Source organism: Takifugu flavidus, chromosome 8, assembly GCF_003711565.1.
Source record: "Takifugu flavidus isolate HTHZ2018 chromosome 8, ASM371156v2, whole genome shotgun sequence".
NCBI classification, from domain to species: domain Eukaryota; kingdom Metazoa; phylum Chordata; class Actinopteri; order Tetraodontiformes; family Tetraodontidae; genus Takifugu; species Takifugu flavidus.
The window spans coordinates 971854-993998 of NC_079527.1; the positions used below are offsets into that span (position 1 = coordinate 971854).

Genomic DNA, 22145 nt, shown 5'->3' on the forward strand with positions numbered 1-22145 from the left:
TGTAATGTTTCATTCAATGTTTCATTTAATCTTAATCTTAATTCACCATGTTTCTGGGGGGACGTTACAGAAAAAAAAATTGAAGAAGCACTAGATAATACAGATACTTACAGCACATGTTGCCTTCATTATAAGGCTTATTGAAGGCTTTTAATTTTTTGCGGTTCCAGACAGATTTGTTTTGTGCGGGGTTTTTTTGGTCCAATATGGCTCTTTCAATATTCTGGGTTGCCGGCCCCCTCGGGTAACACACACACCACACCGGAACCAACTGCTCCCGCGGTTGTTTTTGCGGAACTTTAATGTGTAACGTTCAGCGGAAATCGGTAACAGCGGCTCTGAGCGGAAGGCTTTTGTATGTTTGACCGTATTGTGGTGTGGAAGCAACAAGAATGTCTTCTGTTGAGTGTTTGAGGACGTTCGTCATGGAGCGACTGACTGTTGCTGCTGAAGAAATATTCCGAGTGTTTCAACAAAAGCTCGACGGATATGAAGAAGAGCTCGATTATCAGCGCAGACTGGTTGAAAGTGTTTGGAGACCCCATATAAAGTTACACAGGACAGGTATGTAAGACTTAATCAACACAAAATATGGAAGGATGTTCATTGTTACACTGAAGCAGTGCTTCTGCAACGGAAATGTGCTGCTAAATGTTGATTTATACCGATTTAAATGTAAACCTCTGAAGACTGAAAATGTAGTGTCTCCACTGCTCAGAGTATTGACACAACAATTCCACATGTTTTTGGGGGAGCAATAGCAAAGCTACAAGAGTTAGCAGCACATATGTTGCTGGGTAACAGGCCATAGCTCCTGCTGCTAATGTTCCTTGGTGATCGCGCTGCATTTATCTCAAAGAATAACGACCTCATTACGCTTCTGTGTCTGCGTAGCTTATAGAGTTTATGGGTCATCACTGTGTTCGAAACCACACACTCGTTCCCTATTGTCTACTCACTTCATGGGGTCGTTGGAATTTTAAATTTGTTTTCATACACTACACCGGCGCACGCTAAATGACGTTATAGCGTCACTAAAGTGAAATAAGCACTATGCTTCCAGAAAGTAACATATTACACACATAGCGGACAATACTTAACATCTGTGTGACAGCTCTCCGTGCCCTGGTTTACAAAGTGGTCACATGACACTGCAAAGGCTGATGGGGTATGTTAACGGGTTGTTAACATTGTGGGATACACTAGCACATTAGCCATGTGCTAATGTGGACTGATGTTTTTCTCTTGAATTGAATTGAATTGAATCAGGTTTATTGCCATTGTTCATGTAATACACAGTATTACACAAGCTAGGAATTTGTCTTGGTGTGACGCTGCGACATTCAACATAAAGAACACAACACTAGAATAAGATAAATAAAATAAAATAAGACATATATGCAGTATATACATAAATGGTAAGAAATAGTGCAGGTCAGTGCAGGAGTAATGTGATGTTCATGGGTCCGACTGGCTGCTGTACATGGTGCTTAAGTGATAAGTCACTTGGTGTTCAGCAGCCTGATGGCAGAGGGGAAGAAGCTGTTCATGTAGCGGGAGGTTTTGGTCCGAATGGACCGTAGTCTCCTGCCTGAGGGGAGGGGGGAAAACAGTCCGTGACCAGGGTGGAAAGGGTCGGCCGTGATCCGACCTGCACGCCTCCGGGTCCTGGAGATATACAGGTCCTGGATGGATGGAAGCCTGCAGCCGATCACCTTCTCGGCAGCGCGCACGACGCGCTGCAGCCTCAGTCTGTCCCTGGCAGTGGCACCAGCGCACCACACGGTGATGGAGGAGGTGAGGATGGACTCGATGATGACCGTATAAAACTGCGCCAACATCCTGGGAGGCAGTTTGAGCTTCCTCAGCTTCTTTAGGAAGAACATCCTTTGCTGGGCCTTCTTGATGAGGGAGCTGATGGTTGGCTCCCACTTAAGGTCCCGGGTGATGGTGGTGCCCAGGAAGCGGAAGGAGTCCGCGATGGTGATGGGGGAGTCCATGAGGGCAAGGGGGGGCAAAGGGGCTGTGACTTTCCTGAAGTCCACAATCATCTCCACTGTCTTCTGAGCGTTCAGCTGCAGGTTGTTGTGTCCGCACCAGGACACCAGTCGAGCCACCTCCCTCCTGTAGGCAGTCTCATCGCCATTGGAGATGAGCCCGATGAGGGTGGTGTCATCCGCAAACCTGATCAGCTTGACAGACTGGTGGCTTGAGGTGCAGCAGTTTGTGTACAGGGAGAAAAGCAGGGGGGAAAGTACACAGCCCTGGGGTGATCCAGTGCTGATGGAGACAGAGTCCGAGACAGTCTTCCCCAGCCGCACATACTGCCTCCGATCCGTCAGGAAGTGAGTGATCCACCTGCAGAGGGAAGCAGGCACACTAAGCTGGGACAGCTTGTCCTGTAGCAGAGCGGGGCAGATGGTGTTGAATGCAGAGCTGAAGTCCACAAACAGGATCCTCGCGTAGGTTCCCGGGGAGTCCAGATGCTGCAGGATGGAGTGAAGGGCCAGGTTGACCGCATCGTCCACAGATCTGTTAGCTCTGTAGGCGAACTGCAGTGGATCCAGGAGGGGGGTGGTGATGGACTTGAGGTGTGGCAGGATCAGGCGCTCTAAGGACCTCATGGACTCTTCTAAGGACTCTTGTCATGTGTGTTGGTGAAAAAGATGGCAGCCTCATATTTACTCATTCAAAGGTGACTGATGCTTCAGATGCAGAACTTCACAGGCTGCAGGTTTGACCATTGAGATTGTGAGCTGCCCGTTGTTGTGGCTCGTTGGATGGTAAAAACTGCCCTTTGTTCAGTTGCCCCTAAACCTATTGCTTATACTCACATATGTCTTTCCATTCATGATGATTTCTCCTGCATTTCCAGAGCTTTCACATCAGCAACCTTTGTGGAAGGAGGAAGAGGATAATTACCAGCATCAGGATAGGAGCTACAGTCTAGACCAGGATGACTTGAAGCCTCCACAAATCAAAGAGGAACAGGAGGAGGAAACCTCAATGAGTACCAGTTGTGAAGAACCCTCATCCAGGGATGGTACTAGCTCCTTTCCTTCCAGTGCAAAGTCTGCCTCAACGTTCACACAAAAAGGGTCCTTAACAAATCTCATCACTTCTCAGGAGATGCTGAAATCATCAAACCTGGTGGCAAAGTTGTTTTTCAATTAATCAAAAAAGCCTGAAACCACCTTGGTAATTTGCAGGCCAGATTTCCTTAATATTGTTAAGATCTGCAGACACAAATTGAGACCCCAAATGCAGACACACACGATAGGGTGAGGTTGAAATCAAGTTTACTGAGGTCCAAGTTCAGAACAGAGCCAAAGGTTGCAGGTGAAAGACAAACACAGTCAAACGAGCAGGCTGGGCGGTGCGAGCGGGCATCCGAGAGGTGATCTGCAGGAAAGTTCCAGACTGGGAACAGGTTTGAGAAAAACAAAATTGCACACGGAGTTATAGGAGCCAGGCTGTACCACAGGGGGTTAATAATGAATTGACGACGAGTGGAGAGTTGAACAGGCTTTTAAAGAGAACGGCAGGCGTGGATAGTGACAGGAGATCGGTCTCAGGTGTGCCTTGCTCGCCCAACGGGGGAGAGTGAGGAAACCGCTCCGCCCAGCCTGACAACCGACAAGACACAGAAGGGGAGGGGGATAGGGAAAGCACTCGGGACTCCTAACAAATATGGGGAAGTGAAGCATCTTCCCAGTACAAAGATCAGCAGAGAAGAGTGAGAGCTTTCTTTGAAAAACATGAAGTTTCTCCACACGTTCAGACACTGTTTTAGCTCAGCCCTGCAACTCCATGTTGAGCTGGTTCAAATGATGGAAAGTGTCGCTCAAAAAGCAAACAGTGGCATAAACTAATCATTTCACATTGTTTGATGATTTCTCCTGTATTTCCAGAGCTTTCACAGCAGCAAACTTTATGGAAGGAGGAAGAGGATGATTACCAGCATCAGGATAGGAGCTGCAGTCTGGACCAGGAGGACTCGAAGCCTCCACAAATCAAAGACGAACAGGAGGAAACCTGCTGTTATCAGGACGGAGAGTCGCTGACTGTGAAGCAGGAGATGGACACCTTAATGGTGACCATACATGAGCAAGATGACGACAGTGAACTGGGCTTGAATCCTGATCAGAGCCAGGAAAAGCCTGAGGTGAACACAACAGTTCAAAGCCCTGTGTTACCAGAGCCAGACTGTGACCTGCAGCTACTCTCCTACAGTCCTCATATATCTGAGAGCAAAGATGAGGAAAACAGGACCAGCGAAGACTCCAGGTGGACCACAGCTGAAGAGCCAAAACAAACCATGAAGCAGAACCATCCTAAATGTCAGACTGGGAATGTAAACAGCCCAGCAGAGTCAGCAGTGGACTGTGATACAGACGCAGGTGCTAAATCTTCTGCATGTAACATAGGTGAACAACAGGGAAAACTCAAGGCAGACATGACAGGACACTCCACAATCAATCCTAATGACACCCCACACGTTGGCTTGGCATGTGGGAAAGGTTCCAGAGGGCAGCACTCCTCATCGGCTGACGATAAAAGTCACACAGGAGCCAAATTGTTTATCTGTGAAACATGTGGGAAAGATTTCAACATTAATTCCGCATTAAAAAGCCACATAAGATCTCACACAGGTAAAAGACTATATTTGTGTAAAACATGTGGGAAAGCCTTTGCAGGAGGTTCTTCATTAAAACGCCACATCAGAATTCACACAGGTGAGAGACCCTATTTGTGTAAAACATGTGGGAAAGCCTTTCTACGAGGTCATGACCTGATTATCCATTCTAGAGATCACACTGGTGAGAGACCATATGTTTGTAAAACTTGTGGGAAAACCTTCAAACGAATTACTATATTAAAGAATCACTTTAGGGTTCACACAGGTGAGAGGCCATATTTGTGTAAAACATGTGGGAAAGCCTTTATGGATAGATCTTCGTTAAAGGTCCACATGAGAGTTCACACAGGAGAGAGGCCATATTTGTGTAAAATATGTGGGAAAACCTTTCTACGAAGTAGTGACCTGACTATCCATTTGAGAGATCACACTGGTGAGAGACCATATGTCTGTAAAACATGTGGGAAAGCCTTTAAAGTAAATTCTTCATTAAATAAACACATGAGAATTCACTCACGTGAGAGACCACATGTCTGTGAAACATGTGGGGAAGCCTTTACCCAGAGTTGTGAGTTAGTGCAGCACATGAGCACCCACAGGAGCGAGAACATCCAGATTTGCAAACAAGAGAGTTCAGATATTGCTGCAGCTTCTTCATCTCAGTGAGAAGAGTCCAAATAACAGCTTTAATGTTAGATTCCTGCCAGATGTTCTGTATTAACAGTTCTCCATTTTATCTTGATAATAAACCTTGTTTTTCTTTTAGTTTCGTTTCGTTTTCTCCCGCTTATCCGGATTTGGGTCGCGGGGGTGGCAGCTTTAGGAGGGATGCCCAGACAGCCCTCTCCCCGGCCACTTCCATCAGCTCCTCCGGGGGGGCCCCCAGCGGCTCCCAAGCCAGGCAAGGGACGTAGTCCCTCCACCTAGTCCTGGGCCAGCCACGAGGCCTCCTTCTGATGGGACATGTTCAGAACACCTCTAAAGTGAGGCGTCCGGAAGCCATCCTGGCCAGATGCCCGAGCCACCCCAGCTGACTCGATGACTGACTTCGATGTGGAGAATCAGCGGTTCTACTCCGAGCTCGTTCTGGATTTCCGAGCTTCTCACGCTATCTCTAAGGCTGAGCCCGGCCACCCTGCGGAGGACACTCATTTCAGCTGCTTGTATCCGCGATCTCGTTCTTTCGGTCATCACCCAGCGTTGATGGCCATAGGTGAGGACTGGGACCTAGATCGACCGGTAAATCGGGAGCTTTGCCTTCTGGCTCAGCTACTTCTTCACCATGACGGATCGGTTAAGCGCCCGCATCACTGACGCCGCTCCGATCCGCCTGTCGATCTCATGTTCCATCCAACCCTCACTCGTGAACAAGATCCCGAGATACTTGAACTCCTCCACCTCATCAAATTCACCACCAGGTAGTGATCAGTTGACAGCTCTGCTCTTCTCTTCACCTGAGTGTCCAATACATATGGCCACAGATCAGCTGACTTGACTATAAAGGCCAAGAGCACCGATGAACAACAACTTTATGTTCGAACATAGTGTTAGTTATGGCCAAACTGCGACAAGCGCAGAAGTCCAATAACTGAACACCAGTCTGGTTGTGATCGGGAAGACTGTTCCTCCCACGTGAGCGTTGAAGTCTCCCAGCAGCGCGATGGAGTCCCCAGTCGGGACACTGTCCAGCGTCCGTCCTAGATCCTCCAAAAAGGGCGGGTACTCTGAACTATTGTTTGGTGCATACGCACAAACAACTGTCAGAACCCATTCCCCAACCCGAAGGTGCAGAGAAGCAACCGCAAGAACCCCAACGTTGAACTAGAGAATCTGGGGGCAAGCAAAAAGCCCACCCCCGCTCTCCGTCTCTCACCCTGAGCAACTCCAGCGTAGAAGAGTGTCCAACCCCCCTCAAGGACTTGGGTTCCTAAGCCGACACTATGTGTGGAGGTGAGGCTGACCATATCTAGTCGGTAGCGCTCAACCTCCCCCGCAAGCTCCAGCTCTTTCCCCGCCAGAGAGGTGATATTCCATGTTCCAAAAGCCAATTTCCATAACTGAGGATCGGACCGCCAAGGCCCCCGCCTTGGTCCGCCACCCAATCCACACTGCACCGGACCCTTCATGCTCCTCCTGCGGGTGGTGGGTCCACTGGAGATGGCAGTATCCATGTAGCTGGTTCGGGCTGGGCCTGGCCGGGCCCCATGGATGTAGGCCCGGCCACCAGGCGCTCGCCATCGAGCCCCAGGCCTGGCTCCCAGGTGGGGCGCGGGTAACCCTCCGGGCCGGGTACGCGGCTTCCCTTTTTGGATGTACCATGATGGGTTTTATGAACAATTCTTTGTCTGACCGTTCACCTAGGACCAATATGCCTTGGGAGACCCTACCAGGGGCAAACTGCCCCAGACAGCATAGCTACCAGGCTCATTAAACTTTGTTAATATGGAAAAAACCTGCAACTCATAGAGTCTTTATCATTTCAAAATAAAGTAATAAAAGAAAAGAGATTGAGAATATCTCCATGTCAGCATTCTGTGAGCGTACGGTGCTCAGCAGGTGTTGGCTGGAGACAGTTCAAACATTTTTTTTTGAACAGCACAAACTAAATATCATAGACAACCCTCCAGCTCTCAGGCTGGGTGATTCCATTGCCTTGAAGCCACTTGCTGCATCCGTCTGGTTCTTAGTTGCATGATGGAGACCTTTAAAGACCCCAATGGCCCCAAACTCCAATGCGCGTCCTATGTCCACTGTCTGGAGGAGAGACAGGAGACCTTTGGACAGCTGTTACAGCTGGTCCAGCTGTCCCAGGACCTAGTTTCCTGGACTATTGTTTACAGAATGGCATCATGCGGGCTGGTCCTCACAGGAGCCACAACCTGTAGGACTTTGCTGCTTTGCTTTATACGCGGTCAGCAGTATCCCGAGTCACCACTGAGATCATTGAATGGGCTCTTAGGAGGGATCAGTGAGCCACTAAGCCACCAAGGAAAAGACAACAGCAGAGTGGTTCAATGCATCGAACAAACTACGGAAAGGAAGGCTGAAGCTGGACCCACTCAGGTGAAGGCTAAACTCAGGTCAAAATCGCATTGTAGTCTGTAGTGTGACGAAGATGACCACCACCTTGGGAGTTTGGGAAGCTGACCGCTGACCAGATCGTGAAGTGGCTCAAGGAAGGCAAGCAGTCCTGGAAGTGTAATCGCCAGTACACCAAGGTTGGATGCACCCTTAATTGACCTTGTAAGACTTGTCAGGAAATGCATTTCACTGGACTGTACGAGCAATTCCTAGACACCAGTGTACGCAGTCTGTCTCCCCACCAGCTGTTCCTTTGACTGGCCAAACAGATTCAAACAGTGATTGAGCCTCTCTTTTGCTTCCATTGGGTAACATATTGTGTCACTTCCTGTTTACTCAGAATAGTTCATTGGTGCACTGTACACGGGGTTTGTTGGATTTACTTTATTTAAAATTAAAGAGGCGGGCAATTCTAGTTACTTGCAAACAACAAGCGGAAATAAATCAAACTAAACAAATACAGGACGTCTGTCATCAGGATTTTTTGATCCACCGATCATTAGCACTAGCATGGCCACACCATCTGTTTCACCTGGCCGACAAGCCAGTGCGCCTGCGTGACAGTTTGCTGTAAGCATAACCCAAACCAAAGGTCCACAGTGCACCACCAACCGCTTCCTGTGGTTAACTGTTTTTCCTGACTCAGCGACACACCCACTGAGAAACCATCCATTCAACCATCTTCTGACGCTTATCCGGGTTCGGGTTGCAGGGGCAACAGCCTAAGCAGAGAGGCCCAGACTTCCCTCTCCCCAGCTACTTCTTCCAGTTCGTCCAGAGCCTTAAGGAACTCCGGGCGGATCTCATCCACCCCCAGGGCCCTGCCACCGAGGAGTTTTTTGACTAACTCAAATCAAATCAAATCAATCTTTATTTATATAGCGTCTTTTACAAGGTGCTTTCCAGAATCCCAGGGCCTAACCCCAGACAAGCAACAGTGGCAAGGAAAAAGAGAGGAGAAAGGGGAGGACAGGGAGAGGAGAGGAGAGGAGAGGAAACCATGATCCAGTGGGGTGATAGAGGCCTGTCAGGTGATCATGTTTCTGGACCCCGACAGCCTTGGCCTAAGATGTTAACCTAATGATTAGACGACCCCCTAAGTATGATAATTTGTCTGTCTATGATAGTAACTGGAACTACAGAATTAGTAACACTAAGCTTCATCAAAGAGGAAGGTTTTAAGCCTAATCTTAAAAGTAGAGATGGAGTCAGCCTCCCGTACCTGGACAGGGAGCTAGTTCCATAGCAGGGGGGCCTGGTAGCTAAATGCTCGGCCCCCCATTCTACTCCTAGAGACTCTGGGGACCACAAGTAGACCAGAATTCTGAGAGCGGAGTGGTCTATTGGGCTGGCAAGGTGTCACTAGCTCTTCCAGGTAGGATGGAGCGAGGGCCTCTGAGGACCTTGAAGATCAAAAGAAGGGTTTTAAAAATTATTCTAAATTTAACGGGCAGCCAATGAAGCGACGCCATTACAGGAGTTATGTGATCTCTTTTGTCAATACCTGTCAGAACTCTGGCTGCAGCATTTTGGATCAACTGGAGGCTTCTTAAAGGGTTGTTTGGACACAATGATAATAAAGAATTACAATAGTCCAGCCTGGAAGTAACAAATGCATGGACTACCTTTTCAGCATCTTGCCGTGTCAGTAGTTCCCTGATCTTTGCGATGTTTCTCAAATGTAAAAAGGTACTTCGAGATACAAATTTAATATGTGAGTTAAAGGACAGATTTTGGTCAAAAGTTACTCCTAGATTCCTCACAGAGAGACTAGATGTTAATGAGATACCATCTAGAGTGATCATGTGATCTAATCTATCCCTGAGAGGTTCAGGACCAAACACCATGACCTTGGTATTTCCTGAGTTAAGGAGGAGGAAATGTGAAGACATCCAGGACTTTGTCTTTAAGACAGGTCTGAAGCTTCACTATCTGCTCTGTCTCCTCTGGTTTCATGGATAAATATAGCTGAGTGTCATCAGCATAACAATGAAAATTTATCCCATGCTGCCAAATAATGTTCCCTAAGGGAAGCATGTACAAGGTGAAAAGGATTGGTCCAAGTACAGAACCTTGAGGAACTCCATGACTAACCCTACTGTATGAAGAGGGAACACCATGCAAACTGGTATCTATCAGATAAATATGATCTAAACCAGTCTAGTGCTGTCCCTTTAATCCCAATCACATGTTCCAGTCTATGTAACAGGATGCTGTGATCAACTGTATCAAAAGCAGCACTGAGATCCAGCAGAACCAGCATAGAGACCAGTCCATGATCTGAAGCTATGAGAAATCAATCTCAATCAATCAATCTTTATTTATATAGTGTCTTATACAATCAAAATTGTTTCAAGGTGCTTTCCAGAATCCCAGGGCCTGACCCCAGACAAGCAACAGTGGCAAGGAAAAACTCCCCTTTAACAGGAAGAAACCTTGAGCAGGACCAGGCTCATGTAGGGGGACCCTCCTGCTGATGGCCGGCTGGGTAAAGAGAGAGGAGAAGGGGGAGGACAGGTAGAGGATAGGATAGGTGGGAGAGGAGAGGAGAGGAGAGGGGTAGAGGAGAGGAGAAGTAGAGTGAAGGGGAGGTAGAGGAGAGGAGAAGGAGGAGGAGGGGAAAGAGGAGAGGAAAGTAGAGGAGAGGAGAGGAAACGGAGAAGGAGAAGGATGGGGAGAGGAGAGGAGAGGAGAGGCACAGAGCACAGAAACACACACAAAAAATATCAAATAGAAAATCAATAGTAACTTTAAGAAGTGCTGTTTCTGTGCTGGGATGAGCTCTAAAGCCTGACTGAAACATCTCAAACAGGCTGTTTCTCTGCAGGTGCTACAGTAACTGAGTCACCACCACCTTCTCAATAATTTTAGAGATAAAAGGAAGGTTGGATGTTGGCCTATAATTTGCTAACACATCAAGATCCAGTGATGGTTTTTTAAGCAACGGCTTAATAACTGCCACCTTGTAGGACCTGGGTACATAACCTGTCGCTAAAGAACCATTGATCTGGTCCAGGATAGAACTGCCTATCAATGGTAAAACATCCTTCGGTGTGTTGGGATGGGATCTAAAAAACACGTGGTGGTCTTGGATTTCTGAATTAGCGACGACGCCTCAGAAAAATATATAGGGCTGAAGGAGTTTAAGGGCTCATTGGAGAACCTGTATGTTCCCACAGTCAGCACGTCTGGTGATGGTCCAGTTGTAGGGATGGCCTGGTTAGCTTTCTCTCTGATAGCTAGAACTTTATCAGTGAAGAAGCTCAGGAAGTCTTCACCACTAAGGGAAGAAGGGACACGTGGATCTAAAACACTGTGACTCTTAGTTAATTTGGCCACAGTTCTGAAAAGAAACCTGGGGTTGTTCTTATTTTCCTCAATCAAAGAAGAAAAATAAGCTGTCCTAGCCTTAAAGATGGCCTTTTTCTAAAATAATAAACAGACTTTTCAGGCTACATGATAGCTGTCCATTTTGCAAGAATGCCACTTCCTTTCCAGTCTTCACATTTTCTGCTTGAGGGTCCTGATATGTGAATTATACCAGGGGGCACACCTCCTCTGATTTACCATTTTCTTTTTCAGGGGGGCAACAGAATCAAGCGTGATTCTCAGTGAGGTTGCTGCACCTTCAGCAATAGAGTCAACCTCAGCAGGGCTAAGATAAAAATGGAGAAGGACACGGTGGTCCTGGGATCAGCACAGGGATCACTTCCTTAAACTTAGCTACAGCATTATCTGAAAGACATCTGCTATAGTAAGACTGTGCTCTGAGCATAGAAGAATCCTTAATCATAAATGTGAAAGTGATCAAAGAATGGTCTGACAGGAGTGGGTTCTGAGGGAACACTGACACATGTTCTACCTCAACACCATAAGTCAGAACTAGATCTAGGGTGTGGTTGAAGCTATGAGTTGGTTGGTTTATCTGCTGGAGGAAACCAACTGACTCAAGTAATGAAATGAAGCCATTTCCAAAGCTGTCATTTGAAACATCTACAATCTGGTGGTTTACTTTGAGGATGTGATGCTGTGGAGGTCAGGATGTAGAGGAGGAGGAGGAGGAGGAGGAGGAGGGCAGCTTTGGGAGCTCTGGAATTGTCGTTTACTTTTTCCAGAACTTCATCTTTTTCCAGAACTTCCATCTACAGAAGCATTTTTTTCTTCTGCTTCTTTGATACCTGAAGCTGCAGAAAAGAGAGATTGTGTTTTAGATTTCACTGAACATCATCTGAAGTCTTCTGAAAGAGGAACAAAGGCGAAAGCGTCTCACCTCAAGTTGGAAGATTGTTTCAGAGAGCCTCTGGAGCTCTTCTTTGGTCTTCTCCTCCTCATGTTCCCTCAAACTTTGGCTCTCCTGGACCTTGTGCTCCAGCTCTTCCTTCATCTGGACCCATTTCTCAGCTCTGCTCTCCCATCGCTGATAAACATCAGCCACCACCTTGTTAAACTTCTCTTCTTTAGCCAACAGCTGCTGCTTCGTTGACTCTTCTTTTTCCATGATCTTCTCATTATATTTGTGTTGCTCTTCATCCAGCAGTTTCTTGAACCTTTCTTGCTGTCGAATGAGCTGCTGCCTCAAGGCCTCTTTCTCTTCATCAAACCTTTGTGTTTCTTCCTCCAGCTTCTTCTCAAATTCCTCCTCAATCACAAGGAGCTTGTGATTCAGGCCTTTCTCCTGCTCCATCAGCTCTCTCCTGTGTGTCTCCTCTTTCTCCTGCTGCTGACTGTGGAGGGTTTCCTCCAGAGAAGCACAGGTGGTCCTGGGATTAGCACAGGGATCACTTCCTTAAACTTAGCTACAGAATTATCTGAAAGACATCTGCTATAGTAAGACTGTGCTCTGAGCATTGAAGAATATTTTATAATAAATGTAAAAGTGATCAATGAATGATCTGTCAGGAGTGGGTTCTGAGGGAACACTGACACATGTTCTACTCCAAAACCGTAAGTCAGATCAAGAAGTTATAAAACAAGCAGACGAGCTGGATGACGTTGAATAAAAAAGTTTATTTTGTTTCAATACTCATTTCCCACATGTTGTGTGATGTAACCTGCAGCTCTTCAGACGCCACTGGGACGCTGCTTCCTGCGTTTGATGCTTCTGAACAAGGACAATGAAAAAAAAAAAAAAACGTGACAATATTCCCAAAACGACCAGTAAAAATCATTTACAAAAATGAGTCTTTCGGTTGTGTCGCGGTTACAGTTGAACAGTAATATGTAGTATAGCAACATTGACAGGATATTAAATGACACATCTGTGAGAGGAATACTGACATATTTCACATTGAAAACCTTTGCTACGTCTAGTCTAAGCAGATTGATTGGACTTCCAATTGATTGAAGGGAACATGGTGGAGGAGCGGTCGGATCAGCCTCCAACCAGCCGCTTGTTGCTTTTATTATTGCACTTCTGCAAGGGGTGAACAGAAAACCACAGAGGACTACAAACTTCTACTTCATTCAAAACGAGCTCAATGATGATTCCAGCAATATGTCTCAAACAACCGAAGGAATATTGCTTTTGAGGTGACTGACGTGGTTCAGTCTTCAGAGAGTCGTCTAGGGAACGCGCTTTCTGGAGCTGGTGCGACCCAGGCTGGCCGTGCTGGACCGACGAGAGAGAACCGGCGTGGTGGTGGGTGGGGAGGTCTCGCTGGGACAATCATGCTGGAGCAGAATATCCACGCAGCCTCTGCTAGCTGATTTTCTTGCTATCCTCATGGCCGTTTGACCCTGGTGATCTTTAGCTCTGACATCGATTCCGTACTGTGGAGAAATGACAAACCCTCTTTACACGGCCGTGCTCACAAGATCAACCCTGACTGACTGAGCATGGAACTGAACCCACCCAAATGAGCAGTTGGGTCATGACCACGTCTCCCAGCTGACAGGCAGCATGCAGGGCCGTGCGAGGCAGTGAGGGGGCCCCGGGCTGGGTGCCGTTGATCTGATCCTTGGTGCTGTGGGCCAGGAGCAGCAGTAATCTGGGCAGATCCCTGTCTGTCACCGCACACAGCAGCCATGCAGGCATTCCGTCCTCTGAGAGCTGGGCACTCGGGGACAGCTGGAGGGGAGCCACAAACTCCCGTTGTTCATACTTGGCCCGGATCCAGGACTCCCTTTCCTCTCTGGAGAGCAGACACAAGCAGGAACCTGTTAGAATCTCAGACACCGTTAAATGATTTTAACCGCCCAGCTGCACAAAACTCTCCCAAAACAATGTCTCTGCAAGTTCTGACGGCCTGGATGTGACCCCAACATGTGCACCATACGCTCCAGAACTGTTCCTTTCTACTAGAACCTGGGCTTGTTAGGTGCGGTGATGTTCTGAGTAAATATGTCCAGAGATGGAGGAGAGAAGCTGACCCACCGGGTGGAACTCGGCACGGGTTTAGTCCTGCCCTGGGTGCAGCTCTCCCAGATACTGTTGGCCATGTGGTTTCCGATGGCAGCCAGGACTTGGGTCAGTTCTCCAGGCCAGTCATCCAGGTCCAGCGAGCGAACGCGGGACAGGTGAGTCCCCAGATTCCGATGGATCCCCGAACACTCGATGCAGATCAGCGCACCCAAGTTGAGACTGGCCCAAGTAGGATCTGCAGGGTCGATCAGAGTAAGCGGAATTATTACAAACGTAAAGTCCCAGCAGCAACAATGCTGCCTAGAGATGGGAGAACCGACGAGGATAAAGGTGCCCACAGTCACAACTCACTCGGTGCTTCACAGTCCACACACAGACTGTTGCCTTTGGTGTTACGGATGGCCTGAAGGGCAACAGCTTCACTCTGACTGCTACGCCGAGCCTGGAGCACACACACACACACACACACACACACACACACACACACACACACACACACACACACACCACACACACACACACACCACACACACACACACACACACAGTGAGGAGACTTGGACTTACAATATGTTTCAAACTGTTGGGAACCAGTAGAACAAGCCCACAGTTCCTAGAACCGGTACTAGTTCCTAGAATTGTCCTCTTCTTGAATGAGTTTAGGCTGCAGCTTCAAACCTACCAGCCTAAATAAATAAGATCCTTCCAGTCACCTAGATGGCGCTCTTGAAGGTACCCGTGAGACCTTCCTTCTTGCTGCTTGCATTGAGAAGCTGACTGGGTGGTTTGAATTTGAGGAACCCACCTTGTTTCTGCCGCTCTCGCAGGACTGGAGGCTGGCCAGGATCTGGCTCTCTATGGCCGACACCCACGAATCTCTTTCCTCCAGAGTCTGGGCCTCGAAGTGCCAGGTCTGTCCAGTGAAAGACACGATGATGAAGTCGGCATTCTCTTCATCTGTGAGGGATAATAGAGGAGAACAAAGTCAAATGAGGTTTGCGGGAGTTCAAAAACAGCTAATGAGTGTGAGGGATGGAGAGCAGAAAGCAAAAGAAGAGAGGAGTGATGAAGATGATAACAGAAACAGCTCTTCCTCACTGTTACCTGTCTTATTAATGTTTCTCAAGCTACCAAAGCTCTTTAATTTCCACATTTTGCGTTTGGCTGCAGAGCGAGACAAGCAAAGAAGAAGACAGACAAGAGTTGAGAAGACAGAAGGATCTTCAGTCAGTTGTTAGCCAAAGGTGTTAAACACAGCGTGCAGTCAGCTCAGCGGAGATGGAGACGCACCTTCAGCCTGCCCAGCTGCTGCGTCTCCTTTCTGGTTCATGCTCTTCTTCCTCCTGTTCTTCTTCCTGTCGCTCATGGGGGAGCACTGGTTGGGGTCTTTACTGGAGAGAGAAGCAGCTGCCCCTTCGAGGGCATCTGACATTCGGCAGGAACAAAGGTGTGATGCAGATCTCTGGGTGCAGGTTCAGAGTGGCAGAAGTTTGGCATTTACGTACCGACACTTTGCGCTTTGGTGGACAGCGAGGACGGGCAGCGCTGAAGACCCCGCTCGGCTCCGGGTCGCTTGTCCGAAACAGAGGGCGTGGCCAGACACACCTGAGGCACTGATGGGGAGACAGGAGAGGTCAAACTGATACGCAACCCTACAACTGAGGTAGGTCCAGTTAGGTCCACCAGTCTTGCACCTGCAGTGGTGCCGTCAGCAGCCGCAAGTCCATTAACGCCGGGTCCTGACCCTGTAGGCACCGGCGAGGGGCCAGCGGGGGTCACAGCTCTGGGAGGACGTTTCCCTGGAACCTTAACGGTCACCCGCAGCAGGTCCATTTCCTTCCCGTGGATGTTCTGCATGTAATCCTAAAAGCAGCCACAAGACTTCCGTCAGATGATCGCTCATCCACCCAAGGGATGAACACCCAGGAGGACATTGGCAGGAGCGTCCTTACGTTAGAGCTGGAGTGGTACGACAGGGTGCCATTGTTCGACAGGGTGACGTACTTCTTCTTCCACTCTTTATTCAGAGAGCTGCCGCTCCGCTTCCACAGGATGCTCTGTTGAAGAAGCCAAACCAGGAGTGAACCCAGAGGACACAGGAAAGCATCACGAACATCTCAGAGAAGATGGAGTTGCTGGTTTTTAAACAAACCTGTTTGATGGGAACGCCTCGCATGGCGCTCGGGTCTCCTTTACCCTCAGCAGCCTTCTTCTCTGAGTCCCGGTTCTGCAATAAACCCAACAGCAGAGTGTTGACCAGCAGCAGCAGAAGGAATCGAGTGGAGGTGTGATGGAGAGAGGCAGAGAGAGGGATGTGAGACAGGGGTGGAAACAGCTGACCTTGAAGAGGGAGGGCCGTCTGGGGATGTTCTTCAGAGAACGGGAAGTGAGGCTGCCCCCCGCCTCGCTCTGAGCCACCCGTAGCTCTCTGTGAGACACCACGGGGGTGGAGGGCAGCGAGCAGGTGTAACTCAAACCGTTACTGGCCTGAGAGGTGTGGCCGCGGTGGAGGCAGCAGGGGGAGATGAGAGGTGAAGCATGGGAGGAGAGAGAACATGCTGACAGATGAAAATCTGCTGGGTGACTGACAACCTTTCTGTCATCATCATCATCATCACCATCCAGGACAATGTAGAATGTGAGGAACGCAAAGAATGTGAGATGATTAGATGGATGTGGTTTAAAATTACATTTGACTTTGATGGATGAACAGAATCATGCATGTTTAATGGCCCAGAGAAGTTCTCATCAGCCCTGTTAACATTCACGAGGAGAACCCTCTGAGGAGCTCCATGTCCTGCACCAGAAGATTTGGACAGGAGGCAAAAAAAGTGTTTGGTGCATCCGCGCTACCTGTCCAGAGAAGGACGCAGATCCAGGTGTGGATCCTCCAGAGTGACTGGGAGAGTTGGGAAGAGATTTGCAGGCCTGCAGCGCCACGTGCCTCCTCTGAGCTACAATCTTCTGGGCAGCTGGAAAACATAAAGGTCTCAGTCGGTCGTTGATCAGGTGATCAGCAATGATGGACCTGCTCCAGTGCACCCACCCTCTGAGAAGACCCGGTCCACGTTGAAGCCGTAGGTGGCGCAGGTCTCATAAAAGAGTGAGTGGCGCACGTCAACGCACAGCTGCCTGGCCCGCTGGTCATCAATCACTCGCGGGTTGGTGCTGCTGATTTTATCTGGAGACAAACACACTTCCTGTCAGGGATCGATACCTCCCGATCAAGTTCATCCCCCCAAATCTGGACCCAGATGTCGAGGAACATGACACCAGCCCGTAACCCTCAACAGATGACAGGAAACATCTGCTAGCACAGAGGAGGAAACCCAGAAGAGGCAACATCAGTAGAGGAACCTGGATCTGGTTCTGGCTGCAGACAGCTGGAGAACAGTCAGAACAGTTCTATGAGGTTCTCCACTGCTGCCCCGATGTCTTTTGTCTTGAGGCGGTTCTGGTGCACACCCAGAACAGCCCTGAGAACGCATCACCAACACTTAGAACACAAGCCAGACAGAACTCCGAATGAGTCCGACCACTGAACGACTGGTCGCCTGACCGGTTTTATAATAGGACATGAATGTTTAACCCTCCCCAAACGGGGGTGTTTACAGTCCTATGAGCAGGGTCGTTGGTCCTACCAGGTGGTTCTGGACGAGCAGGTTTCTACCTGATAGGACACAATACCCTGCTTGATTCGGACCCTCATAGGACCGGGTCCAGCCCTGCTCTCTACCACCTCAAGCTGCTTCATCTGCTGACCCTGAGTGCCGACGACAATGACGGGGACGTCGGTACGCTGCGAACTCAGCTGGCTGTAGAACTGATAGAGCTCCTGGAAACTGGCCTCGTTCTCCAGGCTGAAGACCAGGATCACTGCATCCACCCAGCTGCAGAACTGCAGAGGAACACACGCCGCTGTTAGCAGGTTAGCATCCCAGACAACCACAATGAAACAACACACACGTAAACACACACACACACGTGCCTGTGCGTCTGGCGAGCCGGACTCTTCTCGGATCAGTAACAGGTGACTTTGCCCATCCACCAGAACTTCCTTTTTGTACCGTCCTCCTGACAACAACACGCGTCATTAGCAGAAGAACATGTGAAACGTTGTGAAGGAGCACTTGTTTCTTCTCACCATCAGGCTTCTCCAGGGCGACATAACTGCCTGTGATGTATTTGTTCACCAGTGCCGACTTTCCACTCTTCAGATTTCCCAGAATGCCCTGGGGGAGGGAGGACAACAGCGTGACCTTATGTAGGTGTGTGATGGTGTTGACAGTGGTTGTTGGTGTAACGTCAGTGTTGTTGTCTGGTCTCTTCTTCGGTCCGGAAGCCCTACGCTGTTTGTGATAGTTAAAAACCTCTTGGCGATAAATTCAAATGCCAGTTTTTTAGTGCCCTATTGAGGCTGTGTACAGTCATATGTCTGAGGGACCTGGTCTTCAGAGATGTTTGACCTCTGTCCTTTGATTGAACAGGATTTGTGAAGACACAACCCCGTCTGTCGAAGCCCTCAGAGTAGAACTCAAAGAGCTGTCTCTGGAGCTCAGAGTGTAGCTCCGGGTTGTTCCAGGTTCTTCCTTTTCAGAATGATGGAGGTCATTGAGCTCTATGCTCTGTGTCTGTGATATTGACATTATGGGATGTTCTCAGTCTCATGTCTCACCAGTTTGAGCTCTGGGATGGATCTGCTCAGGCTCCACTCCTGGCTGTTGGCAAGATTTACTGGAGAGAGACGGAGACAACAATCAGTCAGAAACATGATGAAATCATCCAAACTACATCCTGCCTCCTCCTTCTCCCTCTCCTCCTCCTCCTCATCATCATCACCATCACCATCATCATCATAACCGTCATCATAACATCATCATCACCATAACCATCATCATCACCATCATCATCACCATCACATCATCATCATAACTATCATTATCATCATCATCATCACATCACCATCATCACATCACCATCATCATCATCACCATCACCATCATAACCATCATCATCATCACATCATCATCACCATAACCATCATCATCATAACCATCATCATCAAATCACCATCATCATCCTAACCATCATCATCATCATAACCATGATCATCATCACATCACCATCATCATCATAACCATCATTATAGCCATCACCATCATCATCATAACCATCACCATCATCATCATCACCATCACCACCATCATCACAAAATCACCATCACCATCATTATCATCTTTGTCATCATCACCATCATCATCATCATCATCTTCTTAATCATCATTATCACCATCATCTCCATCATCATCAAATCATCATCATCTTCTTCATGTTTTTCATCATCTTTATCATCATCACAAAATCATCATCATCAATATCATCTTCTTCATCTTCATCATCACCATCATCTTCATCATTATCTTCATCATCATCACCACAAAATCACCATCATCATCATCAATATCATCAACATCATCATCTTCTTCGTCTTTATCATTACCACAAGAAACCTCCTGCACACACACATGCACCCATCCTTTTACTTCTATCTTTGTGAGGACCCCTGACCCTGACCTAAATCCAGACTTTAACCCTCTTTAAAGTTGTGAGGACCATACAAAATGTCCTTACTTTGCTAGTAGAATGTGGACTTTGGGACTCAATATGTTGCAGGTACAAGAATACAGACAGAGGGCAGAAGGAAGTGTTGCCATGGAAACCAGTAGGACTGGTGCTGCCTGTGCTTCTATAGGAAGAGTTGGATGAAACAGAGTGACAGAAACAGAGGAAGGAGGTGTGTGCGTTTGTCCCTGTGTGTGTGTCTTTGTGTGTGTACGTGTGTGTGTGTGGAGCAGCAGTGCGGACGGCTCCTGTTGTCCTCCTTTAACGTCCTGCCTTTAACTGTCCTACTGTGAGGTGAGGACCTCTGATTGTGGGTGAGGACTGTACATTTACAGCGATTCTCCTACCGTGAGAGGAGCTGTCTCCACAACAACCACAGACACATCTCTAAATCCTGGAGAGGGTCACCACCCTCGGTCTGGCCTCTAGACTGGGTGTCGCGGATGTGACGGAGGTGCTGGTGTGTTTGTGGAGCCCTACCTTCCTCCTCACTGGAGTCCCGCTGAATGTGGACAGGAGGAGCTGTGGAAGTGGCTGCTGCTGACGTTTTGGTGAATATACCACTGATGAACTTCAGCATCTTCCGGTCTTTGGCAGAGCCCCGCTGAGCCTGCTGGGCCTGCTGGGCCTCTCGGGCCAGGCCCATCTCCTCAGACAAACTGTTTAGGTCGCTGTTGTCCAGCGTGCGGCTCTTGCCTTTGCGCGCCGCCGGTTTAATGGCCTGGCTGGGCGCAGGGAGAGAGGCTGAACCTGTCTTCAGTCTCTCCTTCCTGGGAATGTCCCTCATCACCGCCCCACCAATGTCCTGCTGTGGTACACAGGGAATGTCATCCTGCAGCTCCCTCCATCCGCCGGGTCTGCTGGCCTCTGCCCACGAAGCCCTACAGGGGCCGGCGAGCGTGCCGGCATGCGGCAGTCCTTACGGTCCAGGCTCTGAGCGGAGGTCGGGCTGCGGTCTCTGCCCTCCCTGGAATCACGGCCACGGGTGGTCACGCTGCTGTGAGACTTCAGCAAACTCACCGGACGCTGTCCCAGTGGGCGGATCGGAAGGCTGGTCCTGGTGGGGGTCCGGCTGGGCTCCGGAGGTGTTGTAGATGCCGATGGCGACGTCAGATCTGCAGACTTTGTCTTCTGAAGTCTCTCGGCAGGTGCAGCAATGGTGAGGTTGCATGGCGGTGGGTCTGGGAAGGCGTCCTGAGCCTGACCGGGGGCGGATCTCTGGTCTTTTCCTGGACTCAGGCGTCGTCTCTCGCCGTCAGTTTCTGTGAGCCTCTGCGGTTTCCGCAGGTCCGGCTCGGCTCTTGTCTCCTCGCCCGGCTGGCCCTCCTCCTTCTTGGCCTCCCCTCCACTCTCCTCCACTGCCTCGACTTTGACCAGGGTGAGGGAGATGAGGTAGGTGGTGCGCTGCTGCAGGGTGCCGCCGCCGCCGCCGCTCATGTGGTCGGGCTTGAAGGCAGACATGAAGTTAACGTCTGAAATCGGACAGCTCGAGTTTCCCTCCCTGAAGGTGCAGCCGCAGAGGGGCCCCTATCTTCATCGTCCCCCGAATCCCTTTGTTTGATTTGGATTTCAGTCACGGAGCCTCACGTCTCTGTGTTTGGCAGACTGTCGGTGGAGTCCCATCGCTGCTTTTGTTCCCTGGAAATAATCAGTTAGAAGCGTGCCGTGCACACGTATGCAGCCAGCCAGCCTTCATCATGCTGTCAGATGCTAATGATTTCCTCGTTTCACCGGCATCACCGTCGGAAGTGTCGTTCAATCCGTCGTCTTGGCCACGGCTGCATCACACGTCATCCGGCAGCTGAAGGTAGCCTGATTGGAAATTCACCGGTGTCACCGGCGAGCAGCGCCCGAGGCTGCGCGCAGTCCGAGCACACGTGTGTCAACAGCAGCGCCCGTCCAAAGAGCGCAGCAGCCTCAAGGAGACGCGCGGGAAGGACGCGGGCGGGAGACCAGCGGTGCGGGAGCGCGTCAGGGCGCGTCCAGCCATCCCAGCGGCGTGCGTGACGACAGAGGCAGTGAGAGGCGTGTTCACAAAGGTTCAGGTTTACGCTCACACGCACTAACGCACACACGGCGGCTGGCACCTCCGCTGTCCCTGTCCCTCCCTTGGAGCCTGAGCGTTCCAGTCAAACCGGGAGGAGCAGCTTCTCCTCATCCCTCTGCTAGCTCCCACCCCCCTCCTCTCGCCCTCCGCCTCTGCAAGGTTCCTGCTCTTTATGGCTCAGCCTTTCCAAGTCCAGCCCCTCCCTCCAGCTCGCCGCCTGTCAGGGGGCGGCGGCGGCAACACACAAGCTGGAGGAGACGGAGAAGGAGGCGGGCAGAGCCACTTAGGAAGCATGGAAGGAGGAAGCAGGACGCATGGTCCCCATCTCGTGTTTTCACCATTGATCTGTGTGTTTGTGTGTGTGTGTGTGTGGTGTGTGTGTGTGAGAGAGAGAGA

The 22145-nt window shown here is 49.5% G+C and overlaps 3 protein-coding genes across 5 annotated transcripts; 1 reads left to right on the forward strand and 2 right to left on the reverse strand.

Moving 5' to 3' along the window:
- The first annotated feature begins 297 nt into the window (after positions 1-297).
- On the forward strand, positions 298-8178 carry LOC130530234 (zinc finger protein 121-like). 3 transcript variants are annotated; one of them, XM_057041245.1, is made up of 4 exons: positions 298-564; positions 2876-3043; positions 3912-4400; positions 5406-8178. In XM_057041245.1, exons 1-4 carry the CDS (start codon positions 393-395, stop codon positions 5564-5566), a joined length of 990 nt encoding a protein of 329 aa, XP_056897225.1. In that variant the 5' UTR covers positions 298-392; the 3' UTR covers positions 5567-8178. The 3 variants fall into 3 exon arrangements, with proteins under 3 accessions (XP_056897225.1, XP_056897223.1, XP_056897224.1); XM_057041243.1 differs by lacking the exon at positions 5406-8178 and having other exon boundaries at positions 3912-5404; XM_057041244.1 differs by lacking the exons at positions 2876-3043; positions 5406-8178 and having other exon boundaries at positions 299-564; positions 3912-5404.
- Positions 8179-11736: 3558 nt separating this feature from the next.
- LOC130530259 (GRB10-interacting GYF protein 2-like) lies at positions 11737-12614 on the reverse strand. The gene is made up of 2 exons (XM_057041287.1): positions 11991-12614; positions 11737-11904 (listed from the first exon to the last, which is right to left on the reverse strand). The coding sequence occupies exons 1-2, from the start codon at positions 12402-12404 to the stop codon at positions 11863-11865; spliced, it is 456 nt and encodes a 151-aa protein (XP_056897267.1). The 5' UTR covers positions 12405-12614; the 3' UTR covers positions 11737-11862.
- A 93-nt stretch (positions 12615-12707) lies between these two features.
- agap2 (ArfGAP with GTPase domain, ankyrin repeat and PH domain 2) lies at positions 12708-22039 on the reverse strand. Its single transcript, XM_057041225.1, is given in 20 exon segments — positions 12708-13489; positions 13572-13851; positions 14094-14316; positions 14433-14523; positions 14886-15037; positions 15185-15244; positions 15371-15505; positions 15586-15693; positions 15775-15943; positions 16033-16137; positions 16233-16307; positions 16421-16567; positions 16934-17052; positions 17127-17261; positions 17843-17978; positions 18069-18154; positions 18225-18312; positions 18756-18814; positions 20183-20593; positions 20596-22039. Coding segments are annotated over 20 exon segments (3354 nt in total). The 5' UTR covers positions 21164-22039; the 3' UTR covers positions 12708-13282.
- Positions 22040-22145: the final 106 nt, after the last annotated feature.

Excerpts from the sequence above, each read along its gene's own strand:
- LOC130530234 (XM_057041243.1), top strand. The coding sequence starts at position 393 with ATGTCTTCTGTTGAGTGTTTGAGGACGTTCGTCATGGAGCGACTGACT. Across the intron at positions 565-2,875 it reads TATAAAGTTACACAGGACAG|AGCTTTCACATCAGCAACCT; the intron begins GTATGTAAGACT and ends CTGCATTTCCAG. Across the intron at positions 3,044-3,911 it reads AGAACCCTCATCCAGGGATG|AGCTTTCACAGCAGCAAACT; the intron begins GTACTAGCTCCT and ends CTGTATTTCCAG.
- LOC130530259 (XM_057041287.1), bottom strand. The coding sequence starts at position 12,404 with ATGGAGCAGGAGAAAGGCCTGAATCACAAGCTCCTTGTGATTGAGGAG. Across the intron at positions 11,905-11,990 it reads AAACAATCTTCCAACTTGAG|CTTCAGGTATCAAAGAAGCA; the intron begins GTGAGACGCTTT and ends TCTTTTCTGCAG.